Here is a 20,235-nt window from a genome sequence, read left to right as displayed (position 1 = left end):
ACAGGATTTTTTTTATGTAAATTTTCTGGAACAAAACGCGGTAGATAGCTATTGATTTCAAACTTCAAGTGGTTTCCTATGATCATGTGCTTCCACATTTGGACAGCCATTTTTTGCAAAGGTGGTAATTAAGTTAAAAAAAAAAATTAATTAAGATAAAATTTTAGAAAAATTCTACAAACTCCAGGAATTGTTCCCACATAAAAAATAGAAATATTTTTATTACACTTGGGTTTTCTGCAGAGTATCGCAGTGAGCTGATGTCATTTGTCAAAGGAAGGCACGTGTATGACAGACAGAAAGGGCAGGAGCCCACCCTTTTCTGTACTTTGATTCCTTCTTTGCAGGTTTCGGTTACTAGTTATAAAGCAAATATCTGGAGTTTTGTGACTGCCCATTACCAATGCGGCTTTAGCCTTCAATACAAAAGCAAAATCAGGTGCAGAAAATTTTCATGATGATGTTTTAGTGTAGGTGGCAGGAACTTTGGAATTGGAATGGCCAAACTTTTTAGGTTATTTTAATCAATTTTTTTTTATTAGGGCATTATGGATATTTGTTCTAGGCCTTTATTGATGTGTGTGCAGCCGGCAAATTTGATTTGATAGATAAGAGAAACATCAGCTTTGCAGTTGTTTTGGGGGGCCGGAAAGACTCAAAGAATTTTTGTGATTATAAACGACAGTCTTCAAGGGAGGAATAAATGACAAGTGTAATTGAATATTGGGCGGGTACTGACAGATTCCATATCAAATTTTGAATCCAATATTATCAGAAATCTTTTATCAGTTCAATAGAAATGATTCAAAGTGAAAGCATTTTCACAAAAAAGTGGACATAAAATAAAATAGATAGTTTAAGTGATAATAGAACAAATTTTATTAATAAAACAATATAGGTTAAAATCTTTTTCAAAGACATTAATTTGCCTTGGAACTTGTTATGCCATTGAAATTAACTTGCTCACTTGATTTCAGAACATCTATTTCTCTAAGCCTGTTCTCTGTCTTCTATATCCTATACTAGCATCTACAGCAAATGCATGAATTAGCTGTGGTATATGACCTCGACCACATTTTCAAAACACATATTTGTAGCTTTTACATCTAAATTAATTGGGCATATTAAAATGATTCTGTCATGAATTATTTGGATTCCCATTTCACCTGATCTTCGATTTCCAGTACTATATGCATAACAGTAATGGAGAGATAAGTAGACCATAAAAATAGATAACTTAAGCAGGCCCAGACCACACTTAATTATATAAAGTACAGAAACATACATTTCATGATATAAAATCTCTTCAAGCATGAAGCAATATTGAAACTCAGTCTAACTTCCAAAAATAAATAGGTCATAAACAAGCCAAAACCAGTTCTGAAAGCTGCTTTAACTCATCAACTTACAGCCATCACCACCTGTTTGGAGATCCAACCAAAAGGTTCAACTGGATCTGCTGCAAAGTTAGAAAGCAACTTGGGTACTACCAGCTTCCAGATTTCTTCTTCCTAACAGTAAAGCGTTTTGGACATGAGATGCCATATAGACAACAGTACTATGATACGCCGGTGTTATTTATTCTTTGGTCACAAGGTAGTAAGTGATCGCTCTCCAAAAAGTCACTCTTCTACAACATTCACAAGTTCATATTCAATCAGTGAGAGGTTGTTATCTTCCTTCACAGTGAAACTAGCAGGTTCAGTAACTTCAACCCGACCCCACTTGTCCACAGCAAGCCTCATTGACCCTTTAAACATGTCAATTTTTGCATTGCGCAGTACTACAGTACTACCCTCTTTCATCAAGTCCACTAACCAACAATGAACAACATTTATAAGATTTAACAGATATTAAGGAGTCCACAACAAATACCATAGTTTTGGTGGCTACTTTCACAACATAATGAAAGCAAGATGCATAAATATTAACTACATCTAGTATCAAGTTTTAAAATCATAAATAGGCACAGTTAACACTTCAAAACACGGACCAGACAACTTCAGATGTTTCAACCATTTGCATCTTGCAAAATGCATTTAACTTAAAATCACTCTTGGACAGAGTACCTAGTATGACTCAAGGGAAGTTCAAAACACAAGTCATTAACACTATTGTTCATATCAACAAGATTCATGAACCTCATTTATATGACTGTTAAATTGTGTGGTTATCCTGTTCAATGGTTGTACTGGTATAGCATTATTCCTTCTCTCATTCTTAATTTTAGCAACCCTGAGAAAAGCTGCAATATCCAATCCGACTGGATGCACTTTTAAAAATATTATAAAGTTCTGACATGATCAATGGATTTGACTAGAGTTTTCTTTTGTCATTACATAATATCCTATCTGTGCTGATAAGTAGCAAATCAACTTCAGATTTCCAAGGACATCATATATTCAATGGTCGTACTAGCATACCATTATTCCTTTTCCCAGTCCTCAGTCCTCATTTTAGCAATACTAAGATAAGAAGCACCATCCAATCAACTGCATGCACTTGTAAGAAGATTATAAAGTTCTCACATGACCAAACACATAATATCCTATTTGCACTATAGGATAGCAAATCAACTCCAAAGTTCCGAGGAAATCTTATATTCAACGCACAAGCATGATAAGCAGAAATGTAAGCTCCCAAGTTGAAATACAATTCATGAAACAGCAAAAAATAGCAATTGCAAAATAATACACAGAGCTATTAACTAAAATAAAAAAAGTAACTATTGATTGTCCCCCGTAATATTAATATTAGTCAAATGGTCAAGATTACATGTCACATGAGTTATTCACATTGCATATTAGTTTTCAAGTCAAATGTGTTCTCAAATGCTGAAGTTCAATTGGTCTAAAAGCTTCACAATTTGTGCATATGAACTTAACTAGAATTATCCCATTAATCTATACATACCCACACAAGTATAGGAGATACATACCTTGATCATTTCTAGCAGTGAAGATAACCATCGCAGTCTCATCTCCAACCAGGCATTCAGCAATTCTCATCTGACGTACTTGCGGACCATCAGCACGACCCTTCTGCAATACCATCTTGGTACTAACAACCTTAACAGTGAGAGTGTGCCCACTAGTGCCTGGACGAAGTTGCTCAACCTTAGTGAAAACTGGTTTCCTCAATCCTGGTTTTGATTCAGCCATGTTTAATGAAGCTATGAAACCTGTCAAATAAAAAGAATTAGTAACTAAAAAACAAATTCAAGAAGATGAACCAACAAATAACACAAGTCAGAGGGACCTAAACGGCTACACTATCTTCCATCCAATCAATGGGACACAAAACTTCAGAAAATAAATAACACAAATTTAGACAAATACAAAAAATAGGGAAAGTGCAAATCTCAAAATCCTTCCAATAAATATCTCAAAAGTTCCTTAAAACAGTAAACAAAACTCGTACTTCGGACACTTGGTTATTGTGGAAAACAAAATCCTATATAGGCTTTGCAACTTTTTTCAATTTCTTTACTTTCTCAAACTCACATTCTCTCATCAAAACAGAAATTCCAAGAAGGTCATGTTAAAATTAACTTATCCAAAAAAAGCATGAATGAAAACATATATTCATGGATCGAACATAGGGATTGTGTAAATCTCGTAATTATTTTAAGTCAACGTAGACATTGTAGATCACCATCTATTAAAAGACATAAAAATCCCTAAATTTCGTTCCATATGTTGTATATAAACTCCATATAAACAGATCAGAAGAAAGAATGATACATAAACACTCTCACACATAAAACATTTAAATTTCTAACAAAAATAATAAGCAACTAGCACAAAACAAGAATAGAAAATTAAAAAAAAAAAGCTGCGAATGAGATCGAAAAACTAGGGTTGAAAAAACCTTTCTTTGCAGAGAAGAGATGGCTTGAAAATTGAATGTGGAGAGGGTGAGTGAGTGAGACTTTATTGATTGAGAAACGTAGCCGTCAACTGTCAGTAGGGTGTTGATGGAGACAGATTGTATTCAATATAGACCGTCGATCTTGAATTTATTAAATTAATCTACTCTGTACACGTGCGTTTCGCCTGAAAATTGCTCGGGTAAGAGATAAAGTTTGCATGCTATTCGAACACGTGCTACTGGTTCTCTTAAAGTGACTCAAGAGTAATGAAACTGTTGACATTTTCTATGAACCAATCCCAGCGGGTCTAGGGTGTTCAAAACGGATAACCGAACCGGTCCTCTTTTTCTTTAACTGAACTGGAAATCGGGTTTGGAGCTGAACCGGTTTAAAATCCAATCAAATAAATTGAATAAAAGATAAGTTTTCATTCTAGTCGAACACGTGGCTGCTGCTTCAAAGGTGACACTGACACTGACACAGACTATCAAACGCTGCGTTTCGATAACTGATATTTGTGTGACACGTGGCGCTAGAAAATATGAAGTTGAAAGGCAAGACGAAGATAGCATAAGAGATAAGCTGCTGCAGGCACAACCGTTAGAACCAATGGAAACCATACTAGCATCAGCACCTTCTAAATTCACAAGCTTCCACTCATTTTCTCAGAGGTTCTCCCTCGCCTTCCGGGAAAATAGAAGGAAAAACGTTGTCAACGTTAACGGAGCGTCATCGTCTTACCTTCCTCTAAGAGTTAGAGCAAATTCACAAGCTGCTCCTGCATCCACTGAGGCCACCAAGGTGAGTAGTGTACCCAGTGAAATGAAAGCGTGGGTGTATGGAGAATATGGAGGAGTCGATGTATTGAAATTTGATGAGAAAGTTTCTGTGCCTCAAGTGAAGGAAGATCAGGTGTTGATCAAGGTTGTTGCTGCGGCTCTTAATCCTGTTGATGCTAAGCGAAGACAGGGCAAGTTCAAGGCCACCGATTCTCCCCTCCCGGTGTGTTAATATTTCTTCTGTAATGCGTATTTGAAGTAATTAGAGACAGTCATAGCAATATAGAGCTTGAGAATTTGGTATTTTTCATTTGTTATGTTGTAGCAATCTAGAGCTTTATCCTGTCATGTTAAATGCTTGTTGAGTAACTGGTGCTATAACATTATGTTGTGACAGATATTCTAGTATCTTTGATAACTGATATTAAAATAGATGTTAAGTTGATAAACAAGTATAATATGCATTCAAGGGTATATTGCTATTTTGTTTGCTAATGCGGTTCTTCTTTAACTTGGTTTCTTTATAGACTGTTCCAGGGTATGATGTAGCTGGTGTGGTGGTCAAGGTTGGCAGTCAAGTGAAGGAATTTAAGGAGGGAGATGAGGTATATGGGGACATAAATGAGAAGGCACTGGAAGGGCCGAAACAATTTGGCTCCTTAGCCGAGTACACCGCAGTTGAAGAAAAGTTATTGGCACTGAAACCAAAAAATTTGGATTTTGTTCAGGCTGCTGGCCTTCCTCTTGCTATTGAGACGGCCTATGAGGGTCTAGAAAGAACTGGGTTCTCTGCTGGTAAATCTATTCTTGTTTTGAATGGTTCTGGTGGTGTTGGAAGCTTGGTGATTCAGGTAAAATATATGTTGGCTAATGCTATGTGATTACAATTGAAACTATCAAAAAAAAATTTCCTGACTGATGACAAGTAACTCATTTGCATCAGTAATATCGGATAATTTCTTTGTAGTTAGATGATGTCTTCTGTCAACACCCATTTGCTCTAGATACAGGATTGAACAGTCTCACTCATTTTACATATGATATCCTCACCATTTTATTCCTTCATGTTCATTGCTATTTATGCTACATATTAATTTCTCAGATGGGTTCGGTTTCACTTTGTTAAGTTCATCTAACAACATTCCTCCATCTCTGGTAGTTATCAAAAGTTTTGATTCTTTTCATCTTCACCTGAATCTGGCTTCCCTTAACACATTCTGGGTTAACTTTCTCCTAGTTAGAGTTTGAAAGCATAACAATTGTGATGTCTTAAGTCTTTCATGTAAACCTAATGGATGGGAGTAGCTTATTGTGATATTCCACATCCAATTGTACCTCAGATTTTAATGAAAGATTGACTTATTGTATATGTAAATGATGATGAAACAATTAGTAAACTGGGGCAGTAAATTTAATTGGTTTTGCCTACTTTAAATGAGCAGTGAAGCATTTAGTTATCAAAATTTTTGAATGCAATATGGAAACATATATCCTATACTTTTTATATACCTTATTCAACTTATAATATTTTTTCTGATTGTCCAGCTAGCAAAACAAGTATTTGGTGCTTCAAAAGTTGCCGCAACTTCAGGAACCAGAAACTTGGAACTTTTGAAGAGCTTGGGTACTGATTTGGCTATTGACTACACCAAAGAAAATATTGAAGATTTGCCAGAAAAGTTTGATGTGGTCTATGATGCTATTGGTAAGAATTTTCACAAATTGCTTCTTGTTGGTGGGCAACAGCTTTACTTCTATCGGCAAGAGATTCTCAAAGTACTTGAGTTTTGAGTTTTCCCCTTGTTCTCTCTGGTTTTCTGTTAACTAGCTTGGTCATGAAACTGTAAACAATATAACAAATATGAGAACGAAGATTATAAGTACTCAAAGAATGAAGAAAGTCATGCCACCATATTTCAAGATTTTGAATATTGAATAAAGTGAATATAGTTGAACCAGTTACGATGTTCCCATTGCTAGAGTTAACCTATTATCTTATTTTAAAGACATCAACCTAAATCAGTCCTCAAAATGTATTTGTAATCTCTGTTATACTGCCTTAGATTTACTTTTGTTGTTCATCATTATATTAAGGTTTCCTTGTTGCAACAGTTGATTGAATATTTTCCTTTTATTCTAAAAAATGACAGGGCAATGTGATCGAGCAGTAAAGGTAGTGAAAGAAGGGGGTGCTGTGGTGGCCCTAACAGGTGCTGTAACACCTCCAGGCTTCAGATTTGTAGTTACTTCAAATGGAGCTGTTCTGAAAAAATTAAATGCATTTCTAGAGAGTGGAAAGGTAAAGCCTGTAATAGACCCCAAGGGGCCATTTCCTTTCAGCCAGGTTATTGAGGCTTTCTCTTACATTGAAACGAACAGAGCTACTGGAAAGGTGGTTATATACCCAATTCCTTAAAATGTCAGATAAGAAAAAAAACTCGGCCATTTTGTAATGTATATTATCCCTCATCGAAGAGTAGAAATCTGTAAGGATAGTGTACAACATATATGAGGTTCATTAGTGTTCATCATCTTCCTTCTTTACTGTGGGAAATAGTTTACAGTTACTAGTTACCTTTTGTAATTGACTATGCTATTTTAGAACCTCGAAGAACAAATGGAAGCACATACTTTCCAGTTGAGGGATGTAAAATTACTCTAACCTTCATGTTCTAGGAAATTAGCAAGGAATCAACTATCAGTTATGTGGTGAAAGGCCTATGGTTCCCCTAAATCAATGTTCCCATGTGCAGCATCTTCAGCTGAAATCATGGAGAATTGTCAAGTTTAGAATTATGTGGTTTGCTCCAGATTGTTGCATTTACAAATGAGCAATAGTAAAACTTGCTTTCTGCTAATCTGAAGTCAGAAAGGCTTCATGTTTTGTTTGCATTCTGGAGTGTGCAGTACATGTCTCACATAAACTCAAAATCTTACCGAGTTTGGCTTCTGGGAACAGTGCCCCTGGAACTTCCTGGTTGGTAGTTTTGCAATACCACAGTATTCTTCTTCCTCTTTACGCCTGAATGAAAATTGTTTCGCCAGCAAATAGTAAGTGAAAAATCTGGGGAAATTGCTAATAATGCATAAATTGCAACACATTCAAGATTTGTGGTCTCACATGTATGCATCGCAGGGATAACCATGGTCCAAATACCTTTGGTTTGTGGTCCAATTATGCATTTCTGGTCCCCTGACGGAGTCAGTCAGGGACTTTCTGTGGATTTTGCTGATGAAGCCACTTTCATATACAAAAATATTATAAGCATTTATGGTAATTAACTGGCCTGCAAACTTTGGCACAAAAGATTTGGGTTGTCGAAACTAGTAATGGTAACTAATTTTAGAAGAGGGGTGGCGAGAAACTATCACAAAAATTGTGAGGGCATTTAATGGTTGTAATTGCAGACATTGAAGATGTGAATGTAACAAATTTATTATTGATTTTTGTGGTAAAGGTTGCCTCTAAAATACTATGATTCATTTCTCTGAATCCTTTATAACTCAAAATACAAGCTTTTGGCTTAATGAAATAATAAAACTATACATGTTTATTTTGAGTACGTAAATAAATGCAGTTATGATGTGTGTTATCATATAATTGGATGATTTTGAATTAATATATGTATACTCAAAATAAATACGTATAATATTATTCTAATGGAAAATGACAATTGTTTTAGGATCACAACAAAGGGTTAGTCACTGGTTATATGTCATGCATAAGAAATCAAGAAAATCCAGCCAGTCGTACAAAGTTGTGGGCACTATTCCACTGATAAATCACCACCATGGCGGACATGGCAGGAGAACAATGACACCATATGTCATCTCTAAGTCACATGCATCCTCCCGATTAGGGGAAAGGGATAAATAAAGATTAAAGAGGAGCCCATTGAATAAAGAGAATATTAGGAAAAGGCACTTGAATGTTGATGTCATTGTCAAAAAAAATTTAACTCACTTTCAGGTAACCCTTGACATCTTTCACATTAAAATCTAATTATTTGAATGGCCATTGAAAAGCAACTTTACTATTTTCCACAGCTTTAACACAGTACACATTTGATAGTTTACTGGGTTGCTCACTTTGCTCGACGTTGAAGGCCAGTAAAAGCCAGCAAAGAAGACAGGTAGTCAGGATCGATGAGGCCGTGAGTGAATAAGGTGAAAAAAACAATGAAACAGCTTGTGTGCCATCTGTGCTGATAGCTACGCACAAGCAATAAGCCAAATTTAGAATTGAAAAGGCCAAAGGACTATGTCCCACCAAAGTATGCTGCATTCCCGTTTCCCCCTTTAACTTTGATAATTTCAAATACCCATCCATTAGCAGTTAAAATTAACGGAATCCTAACTTCTTAAAATTTTATCTATTTTTGCCCCCCTAAACTTTAAAAACTAAAAGTTTCTCCTAGCCTAAGTTTTAAAAAATGACAGTTTTCCCCTAGGGTTTCGTTTCGAGATCTCCGGTGCCATCTTCGACTCCATTGCTGGCACGTGCTTTCCTAAATCCATTTCACCGGGGTCGAGTGTTCTTTGCATGTCCTGAAGCTTCCTCTTCCTTTGACAATCTCTCTCCACCCATTTAGACCCCCTATCGGCGTCGGAGGAGTCGTAGAAGACGAAGAACTTCATTGAGAGAGACGAAGTTTTTCGTCCTCTCAGACGAAGACAAAGCTGTCATCTTCGTATGAGAAGACGAAGACGATTGTCTTCCCAAAAGAAGACCTTTAGGAAGACGACTGTCTTCCCAGACGAAGACGACCTTGGTCTTCGTCTGGGCTTCGTCTTCCCCAACGAAGCTCTTCGCCTTCCATGGATCTTTCAACACCGATCGAATGTCCAAATGGGAGGAGAGAGAGTACGCTTTGGGAGGGAGAGATCGCCAGCAATGGCACCGGAGATGACGTTGGAGATCTCGAAACGAAACCTTAGGGCGAAACTGTCATTTTTTAAAACTTAGGCTAGGGGAAACTTTTAGTTTTTAAAGTTTAGGGGGGCAGAAAGAGATTATATTTTAGTTTATTTTTAATATTATAGAAAAAATGATAATTTTACCTTTACTACCATTAATTTTAATTGCTAATAGGTGGGCATTTGAGATTATCAAAGTTAAAGAGACGAAACTTGGGAATGCAGCATACCTTGGGTGGGAAATAGTCCTTTGGCCAATTGAAAATATACTGAATGATTCAGTGCAAAATAAACAGCAGTTTTAGGAGGCAAATGAGTTGTTATTTTCACAAGGTTCACGAATTAAAAGGGAAAAATAAAAAGAATGTCCAATTTAATAGAGTAGAGAAAGGTGAGTGGTCGACAGGATTTCCACTTACAAGACGAGGATGATGCCAGGAGATCTATCTACCCAAGGGACATTGCCATAAATAATTGAGGTAGTATTCTTGTAGCTAGCTCTACAGGATAAAAAAAAATTAAGCATGCCCCAGGTGAAACTACCCAAAACTAAACAAAGAGTTAAAAAATCCCAGGGCCTTCCAAAGAGAGGAGAGCTAGTTGAGAACTCTCTGCCAGTGAAACTAAAGATGGTGGCAAGGAATGAGTATAAGAAAGGGCTATGGACAGAGGAGGAGGACAAGATTCTGCTTGAACACATAAGGCTGCATGGAAGAGGGCACTGGAATCGCATCCCTAAGCTGACTGGTAAGGAGTGTCAAGAAATGTCACATTTAATAAAGTTATGAACTTGAACTGTGTATGTTATTTAAAGTGCTGTAATATATGGAAGATATATAATCTCTGGTTTTTTTTTTTTGTTGATGGATATGTTACATGGGGAGAAGGTTTGAGGAGGTGTGGGAAGAGCTGCAGGTTAAGGTGGTTGAACTATCTGAGCCCCAATGTGAAACATGGAGATTTCTCTGAAGAAGAAGAAGACCTCATTATAAGACTCCATAAGCTCCTCGGAAATAGGTTTGTTCTTTTCCTCCTTTGTTCATCCAAAGTAAATAAATTACAAGTTTATTGTGTAGCATTACAGTCTAAAATAAGCTGTTAACCGATTAATAATGCTGTTCAGGTGGTCTCTGATCGCCGGGCGGGTGCCGGGACGAACAGATAATCAAGTAAAGAACCACTGGAACACTCACCTCCGCAAGAAACTTGGCATCAAAAAGCAAGTGAGCTCCTCGAAAACAGAGTCATTCCAGACAGAAGACACCCACAAAATTGAACATATGCAAAACACTGCTGAAATCGTGGAGAATCAAGATTCTACTGAGGCATCTAACTGGGAACCGGAAATGATGAACAACAACTGCTATAAAGAATCGCTGTTGTTTCCTACTGAGTTCTACTTAAATCTTTACAGCCCATGTTTTATGGAATTTCTAGATGAAAACCCTCTTGATCAATTTTTTCAAAACAACTAGAACTAGTTTCTTTCCAGGAACAAACTGGTTATTGTCATTAATTAATTTAATCTGATGGGTATTTGCATTTTATTTTTGTGGTTAGCATTACATATTGTTAAATTATCTTCATGGTCGCTTTCAACTATAAATAAAGACTATAAAAGTATTTCACATGCATCCTAAATTAGTCTGTATTTGGGTATTGTTTCCATTCACGTGAAACCTCAAATAATTTAAGCCAGAGTGAGACTCCAAATTTGTATTATCGTTTTCAAGGGTGGGCTGGTCAGTAACCTAGTTTCTTGATAAGAGAACTAGAAAGATGCTTGGATTTGTAAAGACCAATGCGGAAACCAGAACGTGTGTAATGAAATTCCCAAGACAGAGTACTCAATCCATGACCAGACACCCTGGTGGAATAGTTTGAATTACAAATAACAAAGTTTAATGTATAAAAGAATATAAAATTAAGTTTTTTTTAATGATATATTAAGATAAAATTTATTTATCTGATTCAATGATTATGAATTGATGAATGAACACTAAATTTATTTTGCTCTGTTAACGCTGGCGAAAATTTTCTTACTTTCCAGTCGGCAAATTTTTAAAAACAGTACAAGCAGGTAAAGACTAGAGGAAGCAGCCATGCCAAGATTTTATGTTGTCGCGAGAAGAGTATCATTAAATGGCCTTTGCTTTGCATTAAATGTCAATGACTCAAATTCGATACTTTTTGAAAGCTGCCTCTCCTGCTTTACAGAGAGAATGTGCCCTTTTGCTTCTTCTTCTTTTCATTTTCTCATGTTTCAACGGGCAAATTCATCTCTTGCTGCTGCTTTTAATTTTCTTATTTTCCAGTCGGCAAATTCATCTGTTGCTACCAAAGGATGATTTAATATCACCTTTACAACATGAATTTACACCAAATTATATACCTTCCTAAAGTGAAAAAAAGAAAAATTGCCTTGTGAGAAATTTAAAAATATTGGTTCCCGTCAGGGACCAAACCCTATCTGGAACCGACCATCTCGGCTCTAAATAAGAATTTAACCCTATCTGAAACCAACCATCTCGGCTCTAAATAAGAATTTATTATAAAAAGGTTTAGTTCCAATTCTTATTTTCAAGAAATGATTGATTTCGGTTTCGATTTCTATTTTCAGGAATAGACCGATTCCGATTCCGAGTCTTGTTCCTTAGTTTTTAATTAAATATTAAGAACTGCTCACCCCTAAATTTTACTATCCAACAACGGCGTACAAACATACATGTAGCAAAAAAATAAATAAATAAATAAATCCAATGGGATTGGAAACATGGAGAATGAAGACGTAACAGAGGTTTTTGGCACCATGTATCATATGGATTGTAATTGCGCCCTCAGACATTTAATTTCCTTGTCTTGGGACTGAAAAGGAATCTGCAAAGCAATGCGTGACACAATGTTATTATGAACTAACTTCACAACACTCTAATTTGACCAAAGAACTGTTTTCCACCCAAGGTTTAACGTAAAGACAAATATATATTCATAGAATTTTAAAAATTTAAATACTCATCGATGAAATAATTTTAAGGTCACTAATTTAACCTTAATGGAGCCATGTTCATACCCCTTATGATATATATAAAAAATGATTCGATTTTGAACATGAACCTTGCAAAAAGTTGATAAATATTTATAAGAGTTTATTTATCTAACTATGGGTGAGTATTAAATATCTAAATTTTGTATCTCTTTATCAATCTCAGTAATTACATTTGTAAATTCAAAATTAAATAATAACTTTATGAGGCATCGAAAAGTTTTTCTCATGAGACAACAAATCAATTGTATTCTCTAAATCAGGCATATCTATTTGCAAGTTGAGATGCAAACTACTTCTTCTGTAACTAGTCATTTCTCGGAAAGATACTTGGGCAATAGTGGTTTGCCGCATAACACTGGCAATTCTGAACTTGGACCAGCTCTATTACACCACCAGACATCATCTCGCTGAAAGAGCAACAAGTAAACAAAACTTGAAAGATTGCAATAAGATTTTTCCTTTTTAAAGTTACATTTGAAAGGGGAAAAGCATGCAATTATTCAAGGCAAATACAACCCAGCCTACTATCTTTATCTTTTGCACAACATTATTCAAGACGAAATGTACAGTAACACTGTAAGCAAGCTACGAAGTAATTTAGGGCAAAGACTACAATGTTGAATGCTCATGCGGCAGTAGTTGGTGAAATTTTGATGTCAAGATCCCAAAGCTCGAAACTTCCATGGACAAAATCGTAATGTGCACCCTTCAAAGCCAGGGTCTTCTTCACCACTCTGTCTCTCACAAATGGATATGTCAACAGGTTGCCTAATGATACATTCACAGCCTCCTGCATTTTGGTGGCATTTAAGCACAACATTAACACTGTAATAAAAAAGAATATGATAATGTTCAGATCAAATTCCCAACTTCATGGATCTCAAAACCAACAACTTTTTTTAATATTTTTTTGTCTTTTTAAGCTGTGAGGTACATATGCATGTGATCTTGTTTAGTGTTCCTTCTATCATGCCAAGTTGTAAATGAGATTCAGTCTTGTTCTACGTTCCACATGGCTTACTATCAACTGCAATGTCGAGAGAAATTAAATTCAAGCCAAGTTGTCGGTAGATTATTAGCAGTGAGAAACCAAAGCCCACAACTTAACTTAATTAAACTACTTTGGAACCCGTCTTCCAAGAAGCTTATACAGGGACCTAGACTAACATAAACCTAAATTCAAGATGGACAACATATACAGTCCAGTTTATAATGCAACTTACCTTTTCACAGTTTTTGCACTGCTCCTCAAAACTCAAATCGCTGCACTCTGTTTTCACCTTAGACTTTGCAGATGAACAGATTTTGACCCAATCCTCAATGAAATCACTGAAAATGTAACATATAGAGCAAATGTTAGTAAGTTTCTGAGCTCATGCTTAGGCTTTAGCCCCTATTTCTAGTTGAATCATTAACTTAAATTATCCTATAAAAAAGTTGGTTCCCAATGATGGGAATTCATATCTGCTAAACTCCATACAGCCATGTTAAGATGTTGATATTTGAAAAGAAATTTAGGCCTTCTTTGTCATTACTCTCGGAAAAGCACTTTCATTGTTAAAAAAGATTTGGTTAGGCGAAAAATAAAAATAAAGTGGTAGGTTGGCGCACCTCCAAAATTGCTTCTAACTACTAAATTAGGTGACAAAACAAAAGGGTAACAACTAATAAATAAGTTTAAGGCATGTCTCTAATATCTACAGGGCAACCAAACACAGTACAAAATATTTTCTTAAGTCTAAACTTGTTTATTATTAAGGCCAACTCAGTACCAAAAAGAAAACTAAAAAGAAAGATTACAATTTGTCTCCTTGCTTTAATTTGCTTTCTGGATGCCCCCAAGAATATGGTACCGCCATGCACAAAAAAATTGCTCTTATTCAACTTTAAACTAATGTCAAACATACTCATCAATTAATAATTAGTAGTCATGAATAGGGTGAACAACTTCACATGGGAATGCAAAAGCTTGCTCTGAAAGATCAACCTAAAATAAGAACTACTTGATTCTTTAATCCTTTCAAAATTACTATCATTTATTTTTCACATGAACCAACTAGGTTTGACAAGATGGAATAGAGTTGTTCTTACCTAGCAGTGGTCCCGTCATCTGGGATAGACATAAGCCCTTTTATACCACCGCAGCAACTGTGTCCAATGACCACAATATTCTCCACCTGGTGAGTACATCATACATTAATTCTCTTTTAAAACCAGTTGTAGACGGCAAAAATAAGAGAAAAAGAAAGCAGGAATATTCACAATATGTGGTCATTCTATAACTGAATGCACCATTTAGACGTTATTTTCAGCAATGAATTATCAATTTATCAATAGATAAGGTAGATCTATTGACCATCAAACTATAAACAAAGAAAAGAAGGTTGTTTTATATAAGTTTATCTTGATTACAAAGCCGTGTGGGGCATTCTTGATGAGTAGACATCACATTGCCTCCACCACTCACCGTCCAACTACCAAAAAGAGTCAACCCTCCTATATAAAAAAGCCAATAATGTGTAAACTTAGTTGAATACAATGGAAAATATAAGTATAATATATGAACCTTCAGATGCAACACCGCATACTCAATGGCCGCCCCCACTCCTGTGTATTTTTTCTGTAACAAGAACAAATTATTCCAGTTAACCAAACAGATCAGTAGGTGTGACCGCGTGATGCATGCGCATAAATTAAGTTGTTAAACCTGGTCATAAGGTGGGACCATGCTTGCAATGTTTCGAACCATAAATGCCTCCCCTGGTTCAAAATTAAGAACATGCGAGGGGCACACTCGGGAGTCTGAGCAAGCAAATACCATAAACTGTATACATATTGGAAACAAGTTAGCTCATCCATTGTCAAGGATTATAAAGTTAACCCATTATCAAAACGGGGTTTTTAAAGCAACATTTCTTTATAAAACGGCACGGACAAGTGAAAGTCTTTTCTTTCTCTATCAAAGGCAACTTTACATTGACCCACAAACCACAAAAGTGGTTGGCGTGTATGGTTTAAATTCTATGACATTTAGCTACCCCGTTAAAGCCACCAATTTTGGACCCCTCTAATGGCCAAATTATCAAACCACAAATAATTGTGATTTGCACGACGGACCATGGTCAACTTTAAGAATTGATTGGTAAATGTGAATATATGTTAGAAGACTTTCAACGGTCCGCTTGATATTAATTTTACAATTCATAAAGGAATGGCATGGGAAACGGAGACTACTTCTCCTCAATATCATTCAAAATGTGTAAAAGAATTTGTCAAACCATAGTTACCAACCTTGGGGCTCTGCCCTTTGGCAAGTTGAGCGAACAACTCGGGATTTTTCCTGTATATAGTATCACAACATCAGATTCTGAATATAAGCAGTACACGTGGCAAAGATCTACATAAATTTGGTAATTATTTTATTATTTTCACCTTCTGAAAATATTTGATATGTTTAAATAATATTTACGAAATTGTTCTCATTAATGAAAACACTGATAACCATTTTGGGAACACGAAAGGGTAATTACGGTAAAAACGTTCAAGTGAAAAAAAAGTTAAACAGCATATTCTGGGACCGGCGAAGAAGGTTCCGGATCCAGTACCAACGTATGTTACGTATCCACTTACTCATATTTCTCCTTCTTAAAGAGATTGAACCCGGTTTGAATCCTCTCATCCGGATTGAAACCATTCGAACCGACGGTCTCTAACTCCGCCGTTAACTGCTTGATTTTTGCGGCGGCGATGCCTTCGAGGTTGCTTTGTTCACTATAATTGACGAAAAATCAGAGCCGTCAGTCAACAACGATAACCAAGTAAAAAAGTTGAACTCCACATAAGAAACGGCTGATGATCAGCTACGCCCGGAGAGGACGTAAAGGACACGAATTATTCCGAATTTCCGAAGTAACAGTATGGTACCTGAGGAGCTTGCTCAGTGCTGCAATGGCCTCATCGTACGAGTCTTTCCCCATGTCTTTTGTCTGTGATTTATTAGAGATATATTAGTTCACTTTTCAATATAAAAAAACAGTTTAGACAATTTCTTTCACCAATCGATTTCCAAAAGAACTATTCTTCGAAATTTACCAGAGATGAGATAGATAATATAGCAAAAAGTTCAGATAACAACAATAGTTACTCACACGGTTGATGAAGGTTAATTGAAAGAGAGAGGTTAACTTTAAGAAGAAGAAGAAGATTGATCGTGAATGGAAAGAAAAGGAGAAAGTGTAATATTATATATACAGAATGATCAGAATCGGGATCGACGCAAAAGGAACCTTTTTTTCTCCGAGATTCGGCTGGCTTTGAGTTGTTGCTGAGAAATAACTAACCAGTTATGGCACTCCTTTTCACGAGCCCAAACAAAACTGAGTTTTGAGTGTAAAACCTATGTTGCGGAACAGCCCTATTTATATTGATGAAGTTGATCAGTTATGGCATGGAATGAGGACTCAATCTTCATTATTGCGGGTTGAATCCGGACAAGAGACTACTACTTCCTCAGGTTGTCTTCTGTCTAGACGTCCTAATTATATTTAATTAAAATTAAACTATAATTAATTTAAACTCGATTTAGCAATTAAGAAGGAAGTGGCCATTGGATTATGTTGTTGAGATGGGCACTCAATGTTTTAACCTCTCGGTTATTTAGGGGATTAAGTGAAGGTGTAACTGAAAATATAGAAAAACAAAACAGCAGACCCCATTTATGAGTTGTTAGCGGGGATTACGGCGTGCGATGGCCACGTGTTGAGATCTAAGCGGTGGCATGTGAAGATTGGCGTTGATTATTTCACGCATGACCTCCTTACCAAACAATCTATTAATGCATAGTTTCGGCTTCTGTCTTTTCCGGCACGTACGTGTGAGAAGAGGAGCGAAATATGAACTGTAAAGTCTCTTTATGGTAAGAGTAAAATTGATGAGAATTAGATATATTTGAGATTTCGTAATCTTGCTTGACTGATAGAATTTGATGATGTCCCTAATTTATACCAAGTTTAGATGGAGTTAGTGAAATTGTTGAACAAAGGGTGAGACTAAAGATGATAATGAAGAGAGTTGAGAAGAGACATATAAAATGTAAAATGTAAAGTATCTTTATTTTAAAAATAAAATTGATGAATTGAAAAAAAAAAGTTTAAGAGATAAAAAGAAAAAATTTCAAATATAAAATAGTATTAGATTTATCTGAGAATCTCCTATGATAGATAGAATTTAATTATGTCTCAATTTTTTACAAATGTTGAGATAGGGTTAGTGAAATTGTTGAGGACAGAAAATAGAAAAAAAATAAATAAAATAGATAAAATATGTAGGATGAAATTATATTTGTTTGTATTTATTAGAAAAATAATTTATTATGGTCTATAAAGTAATAAAATAAACTTTAATTATTAAAATTACTATGGTTGAATAAATAAATACTTTTTAATTTAAAAAAAAAAAAGAAAATGGTGATACAGTCATTTCTCCTTTTAATAAATGAATTCGCTTAAAATATTTTCAACATTTTCTGGCAAAAAGGAAGCAATGTAGAAAAGAGTGGTGCATTTTTACGCGTTTTGGCCCCAAAGACTGCTTCCGGATTGGAGAAAGTAGAAACAAGTCTCGGCAGCCAACATAGGCCGGTCCATTAAATGGGCAGTTCAGATTTTACCAGAGTTTGAGGTCCTGGTGAAGTTCCCATCCCAACCTTCACCATTCCCAATTAAAATAAAAGTGTTTTTTATATGAAAATTGTGCAATTTCTAGACATCATCAAGCAAAAAAGTCAATTAGGTCCCGCTAATACGTTTTAATTAATCATTAATTTTTTTGTTCTTATTTAAATTTCTTCTTCTGGGACCGGATGAGTTGACCACAACCCATTATCTTCAAATCAAATGCAATTAAAATCCATTAATTAAGGTAGCAGTTAGAGATGTTACCGGGGGCGAGGGCTTTCCTACGCAGCATAGCATCATACACCTGCTGAATTTTGAGGCCATCTTTCTCTTCTATATCCTTCCTTTTCACCTGTTCAACACACCAGAAATTCAACTCAGTAATAATCTTCACTAATGAGAGTTGGAGCTTGAGAAATATATATATATATATATATATATATATATATATATATATATATATATATATATATATATATATATATATATATATATATATATATATAAAAATATTATTTATTCTGTGGGAATAGAGAAAGAGGAGAGGAAAAAAGTGTACCGAAGTGGAAGCCAAAAATGGCTGGCCTTTGATGGATGGGCCAAAAATTGGTCACAGCCGTCATATTGGATAAGAATTTAACCGAAGAATTGAGAGGGTGAATGCGAACAGCACGTCGAGGATAAAGAAAGCGAAAGGTGTGTTAACAAGGGCTTTTAACTTGTAGATGGGAATCTCTTGCTGCAGGTTGAAGATTACTTCATCTTCTTCGTCGTCACCCTCACTCAAAATAAACTTCTTACTTACAATTTTAACAATTTATAATTTGAGAATTTCGGTAAAATCTTTAATTATGTTGCTAATTTATTTTTTATGTATTATTAAATTGACATGTCAAATAATAGGGGTAGTAAAATACATTTAGTTTGCATAGTTATTATTATAAAAAAATTAGAATAAATTAATTATAATATTATTATATATTAATTATAAAATTATTATTATATTTATTTAAATTAAAATATATAAATAATTATTACATTTAATTGAAGTAATAAAAAATATTAAAATATTATTTTATTTAAATACTTTTAAAAATTATTTTATGTATGTTTTAAAAATATTTTCTATGTTAATAATATATTAAATTTTTTTATATTATTTATTATTTTAATTAAAAACAATGAAATTTTTGTTATAAAAATTTAATAAATAAAGATTAACTTATAACAAAATTAAAATTATCAAATTGATTGGTAATAAAAATTTGTTACAAGTTTTATTACTAAAAGATATATTTTTTTTGGTAAGTCATTAAAAGATAGATTTTTGGGATAATTAAAAAATAAAGATGATTTCGAACCAAATGTATTCTAAAAGATTATTTAAGTAATATTAATATTATAATTTTTTTTAAGAACAAATAAGTTCTCTTATTCAATTAAATTATGATTATTTTACTCTTTCTCGAATAATTATTGAGTTGAAAGTACATTTATTTTAAATTAAAATTATCCTTCCACCGTTTCCATCACCACGCACTATCACTTGTCAACACTACCACCAAATTGCCACCACTAGCCAAAATTGTAGCCCACAACAATCTACTGACCACCACTTGCCACCACCTATCAACAGTCATGGCAAACGATGATAAAAAATCTCAAAATAGCCACCATAACCATTGTCAATTTGGTCTTGTATGATTTTTTCTTTTTTTGTTATTCTCACCCTTTCGTTTTTCCCCAAATCACCATTTTCATCCTAAATGTATCATTCTTTATCTAATCTTACCATCACATGTTTGAGATTAAGATTTTCAAATCATTTTTATTTAGTTATTGTGGATTCTTATTCGGTTCTTATGTTTATTTATATTTCAATGTTATTTTATTTTTATGAATTAAATATAAAAATTATTTATATACTAAATGAAGATCTTTCGGTTG

The 20,235-nt window shown here is 34.7% G+C and overlaps 4 protein-coding genes across 6 annotated transcripts; 2 read left to right on the top strand and 2 right to left on the bottom strand.

The window, feature by feature from the left end:
• Positions 1 to 1,229: 1,229 nt before the first annotated feature.
• On the bottom strand, positions 1,230 to 4,019 carry LOC123213879 (uncharacterized protein At4g28440-like). The gene is made up of 3 exons (XM_044633504.1): positions 3,871 to 4,019; positions 2,939 to 3,181; positions 1,230 to 1,813 (listed from the first exon to the last, which is right to left on the bottom strand). Exons 2-3 carry the CDS (start codon positions 3,159 to 3,161, stop codon positions 1,623 to 1,625), a joined length of 414 nt encoding a protein of 137 aa, XP_044489439.1. The 5' UTR covers positions 3,162 to 3,181; positions 3,871 to 4,019; the 3' UTR covers positions 1,230 to 1,622.
• Positions 4,020 to 4,450: 431 nt separating this feature from the next.
• On the top strand, positions 4,451 to 7,312 carry LOC123213878 (NADPH-dependent alkenal/one oxidoreductase, chloroplastic-like). Its single transcript, XM_044633503.1, has 4 exons — positions 4,451 to 4,873; positions 5,178 to 5,501; positions 6,196 to 6,355; positions 6,801 to 7,312. Exons 1-4 carry the CDS (start codon positions 4,481 to 4,483, stop codon positions 7,064 to 7,066), a joined length of 1,143 nt encoding a protein of 380 aa, XP_044489438.1. The 5' UTR covers positions 4,451 to 4,480; the 3' UTR covers positions 7,067 to 7,312.
• Positions 7,313 to 9,912: 2,600 nt separating this feature from the next.
• LOC123213558 (transcription factor WER-like) lies at positions 9,913 to 11,114 on the top strand. Its single transcript, XM_044633017.1, has 3 exons — positions 9,913 to 10,314; positions 10,455 to 10,584; positions 10,691 to 11,114. Exons 1-3 carry the CDS (start codon positions 10,092 to 10,094, stop codon positions 11,040 to 11,042), a joined length of 705 nt encoding a protein of 234 aa, XP_044488952.1. The 5' UTR covers positions 9,913 to 10,091; the 3' UTR covers positions 11,043 to 11,114.
• A 1,922-nt stretch (positions 11,115 to 13,036) lies between these two features.
• Positions 13,037 to 18,627, bottom strand: LOC123215056 (carbonic anhydrase 2-like). 3 transcript variants are annotated; one of them, XM_044635110.1, is made up of 10 exons: positions 16,900 to 17,207; positions 16,762 to 16,797; positions 16,538 to 16,599; positions 16,244 to 16,384; positions 15,905 to 15,953; positions 15,321 to 15,437; positions 15,180 to 15,233; positions 14,705 to 14,790; positions 13,837 to 13,942; positions 13,037 to 13,403 (listed from the first exon to the last, which is right to left on the bottom strand). In XM_044635110.1, the coding sequence occupies exons 3-10, from the start codon at positions 16,588 to 16,590 to the stop codon at positions 13,239 to 13,241; spliced, it is 771 nt and encodes a 256-aa protein (XP_044491045.1). In that variant the 5' UTR covers positions 16,591 to 16,599; positions 16,762 to 16,797; positions 16,900 to 17,207; the 3' UTR covers positions 13,037 to 13,238. The 3 variants fall into 3 exon arrangements, with proteins under 3 accessions (XP_044491045.1, XP_044491043.1, XP_044491044.1); XM_044635108.1 differs by lacking the exons at positions 16,762 to 16,797; positions 16,900 to 17,207 and adding an exon at positions 18,553 to 18,627; XM_044635109.1 differs by lacking the exon at positions 16,762 to 16,797 and having other exon boundaries at positions 16,900 to 17,205.
• Positions 18,628 to 20,235: the final 1,608 nt, after the last annotated feature.

This window comes from Mangifera indica, chromosome 4 (genome assembly GCF_011075055.1).
Source record: "Mangifera indica cultivar Alphonso chromosome 4, CATAS_Mindica_2.1, whole genome shotgun sequence".
NCBI lineage: Eukaryota > Viridiplantae > Streptophyta > Magnoliopsida > Sapindales > Anacardiaceae > Mangifera > Mangifera indica.
The sequence above is the reverse complement of the archived record's forward strand: the minus strand, read 5'-3'. Positions and strand labels throughout refer to the sequence as shown.

What these genes read in the sequence shown, in the direction of transcription:
- LOC123213558 (XM_044633017.1), top strand. Translation starts at nt 10,092, where the DNA reads ATGCCCCAGGTGAAACTACCCAAAACTAAACAAAGAGTTAAAAAATCC. An exon ending in TCGCATCCCTAAGCTGACTG is followed by an intron (nt 10,315 to 10,454) that starts GTAAGGAGTGTC and finishes CATGGGGAGAAG; the next exon opens with GTTTGAGGAGGTGTGGGAAG. An exon ending in CATAAGCTCCTCGGAAATAG is followed by an intron (nt 10,585 to 10,690) that starts GTTTGTTCTTTT and finishes AATGCTGTTCAG; the next exon opens with GTGGTCTCTGATCGCCGGGC.
- LOC123213879 (XM_044633504.1), bottom strand. Translation starts at nt 3,161, where the DNA reads ATGGCTGAATCAAAACCAGGATTGAGGAAACCAGTTTTCACTAAGGTT. An exon ending in CACTGCTAGAAATGATCAAG is followed by an intron (nt 1,814 to 2,938) that starts GTATGTATCTCC and finishes ATTGTTGGTTAG; the next exon opens with TGGACTTGATGAAAGAGGGT.
- LOC123213878 (XM_044633503.1), top strand. Translation starts at nt 4,481, where the DNA reads ATGGAAACCATACTAGCATCAGCACCTTCTAAATTCACAAGCTTCCAC. An exon ending in TTGGAAGCTTGGTGATTCAG is followed by an intron (nt 5,502 to 6,195) that starts GTAAAATATATG and finishes CTGATTGTCCAG; the next exon opens with CTAGCAAAACAAGTATTTGG. An exon ending in TGTGGTCTATGATGCTATTG is followed by an intron (nt 6,356 to 6,800) that starts GTAAGAATTTTC and finishes AAAAAATGACAG; the next exon opens with GGCAATGTGATCGAGCAGTA.
- LOC123215056 (XM_044635108.1), bottom strand. Translation starts at nt 18,612, where the DNA reads ATGGCCTCAAAATTCAGCAGGTGTATGATGCTATGCTGCGTAGGAAAG. An exon ending in GCACTGAGCAAGCTCCTCAG is followed by an intron (nt 16,385 to 16,537) that starts GTACCATACTGT and finishes CGTCAATTATAG; the next exon opens with TGAACAAAGCAACCTCGAAG. An exon ending in CCAAAGGGCAGAGCCCCAAG is followed by an intron (nt 15,438 to 15,904) that starts GTTGGTAACTAT and finishes ATATGTATACAG; the next exon opens with TTTATGGTATTTGCTTGCTC.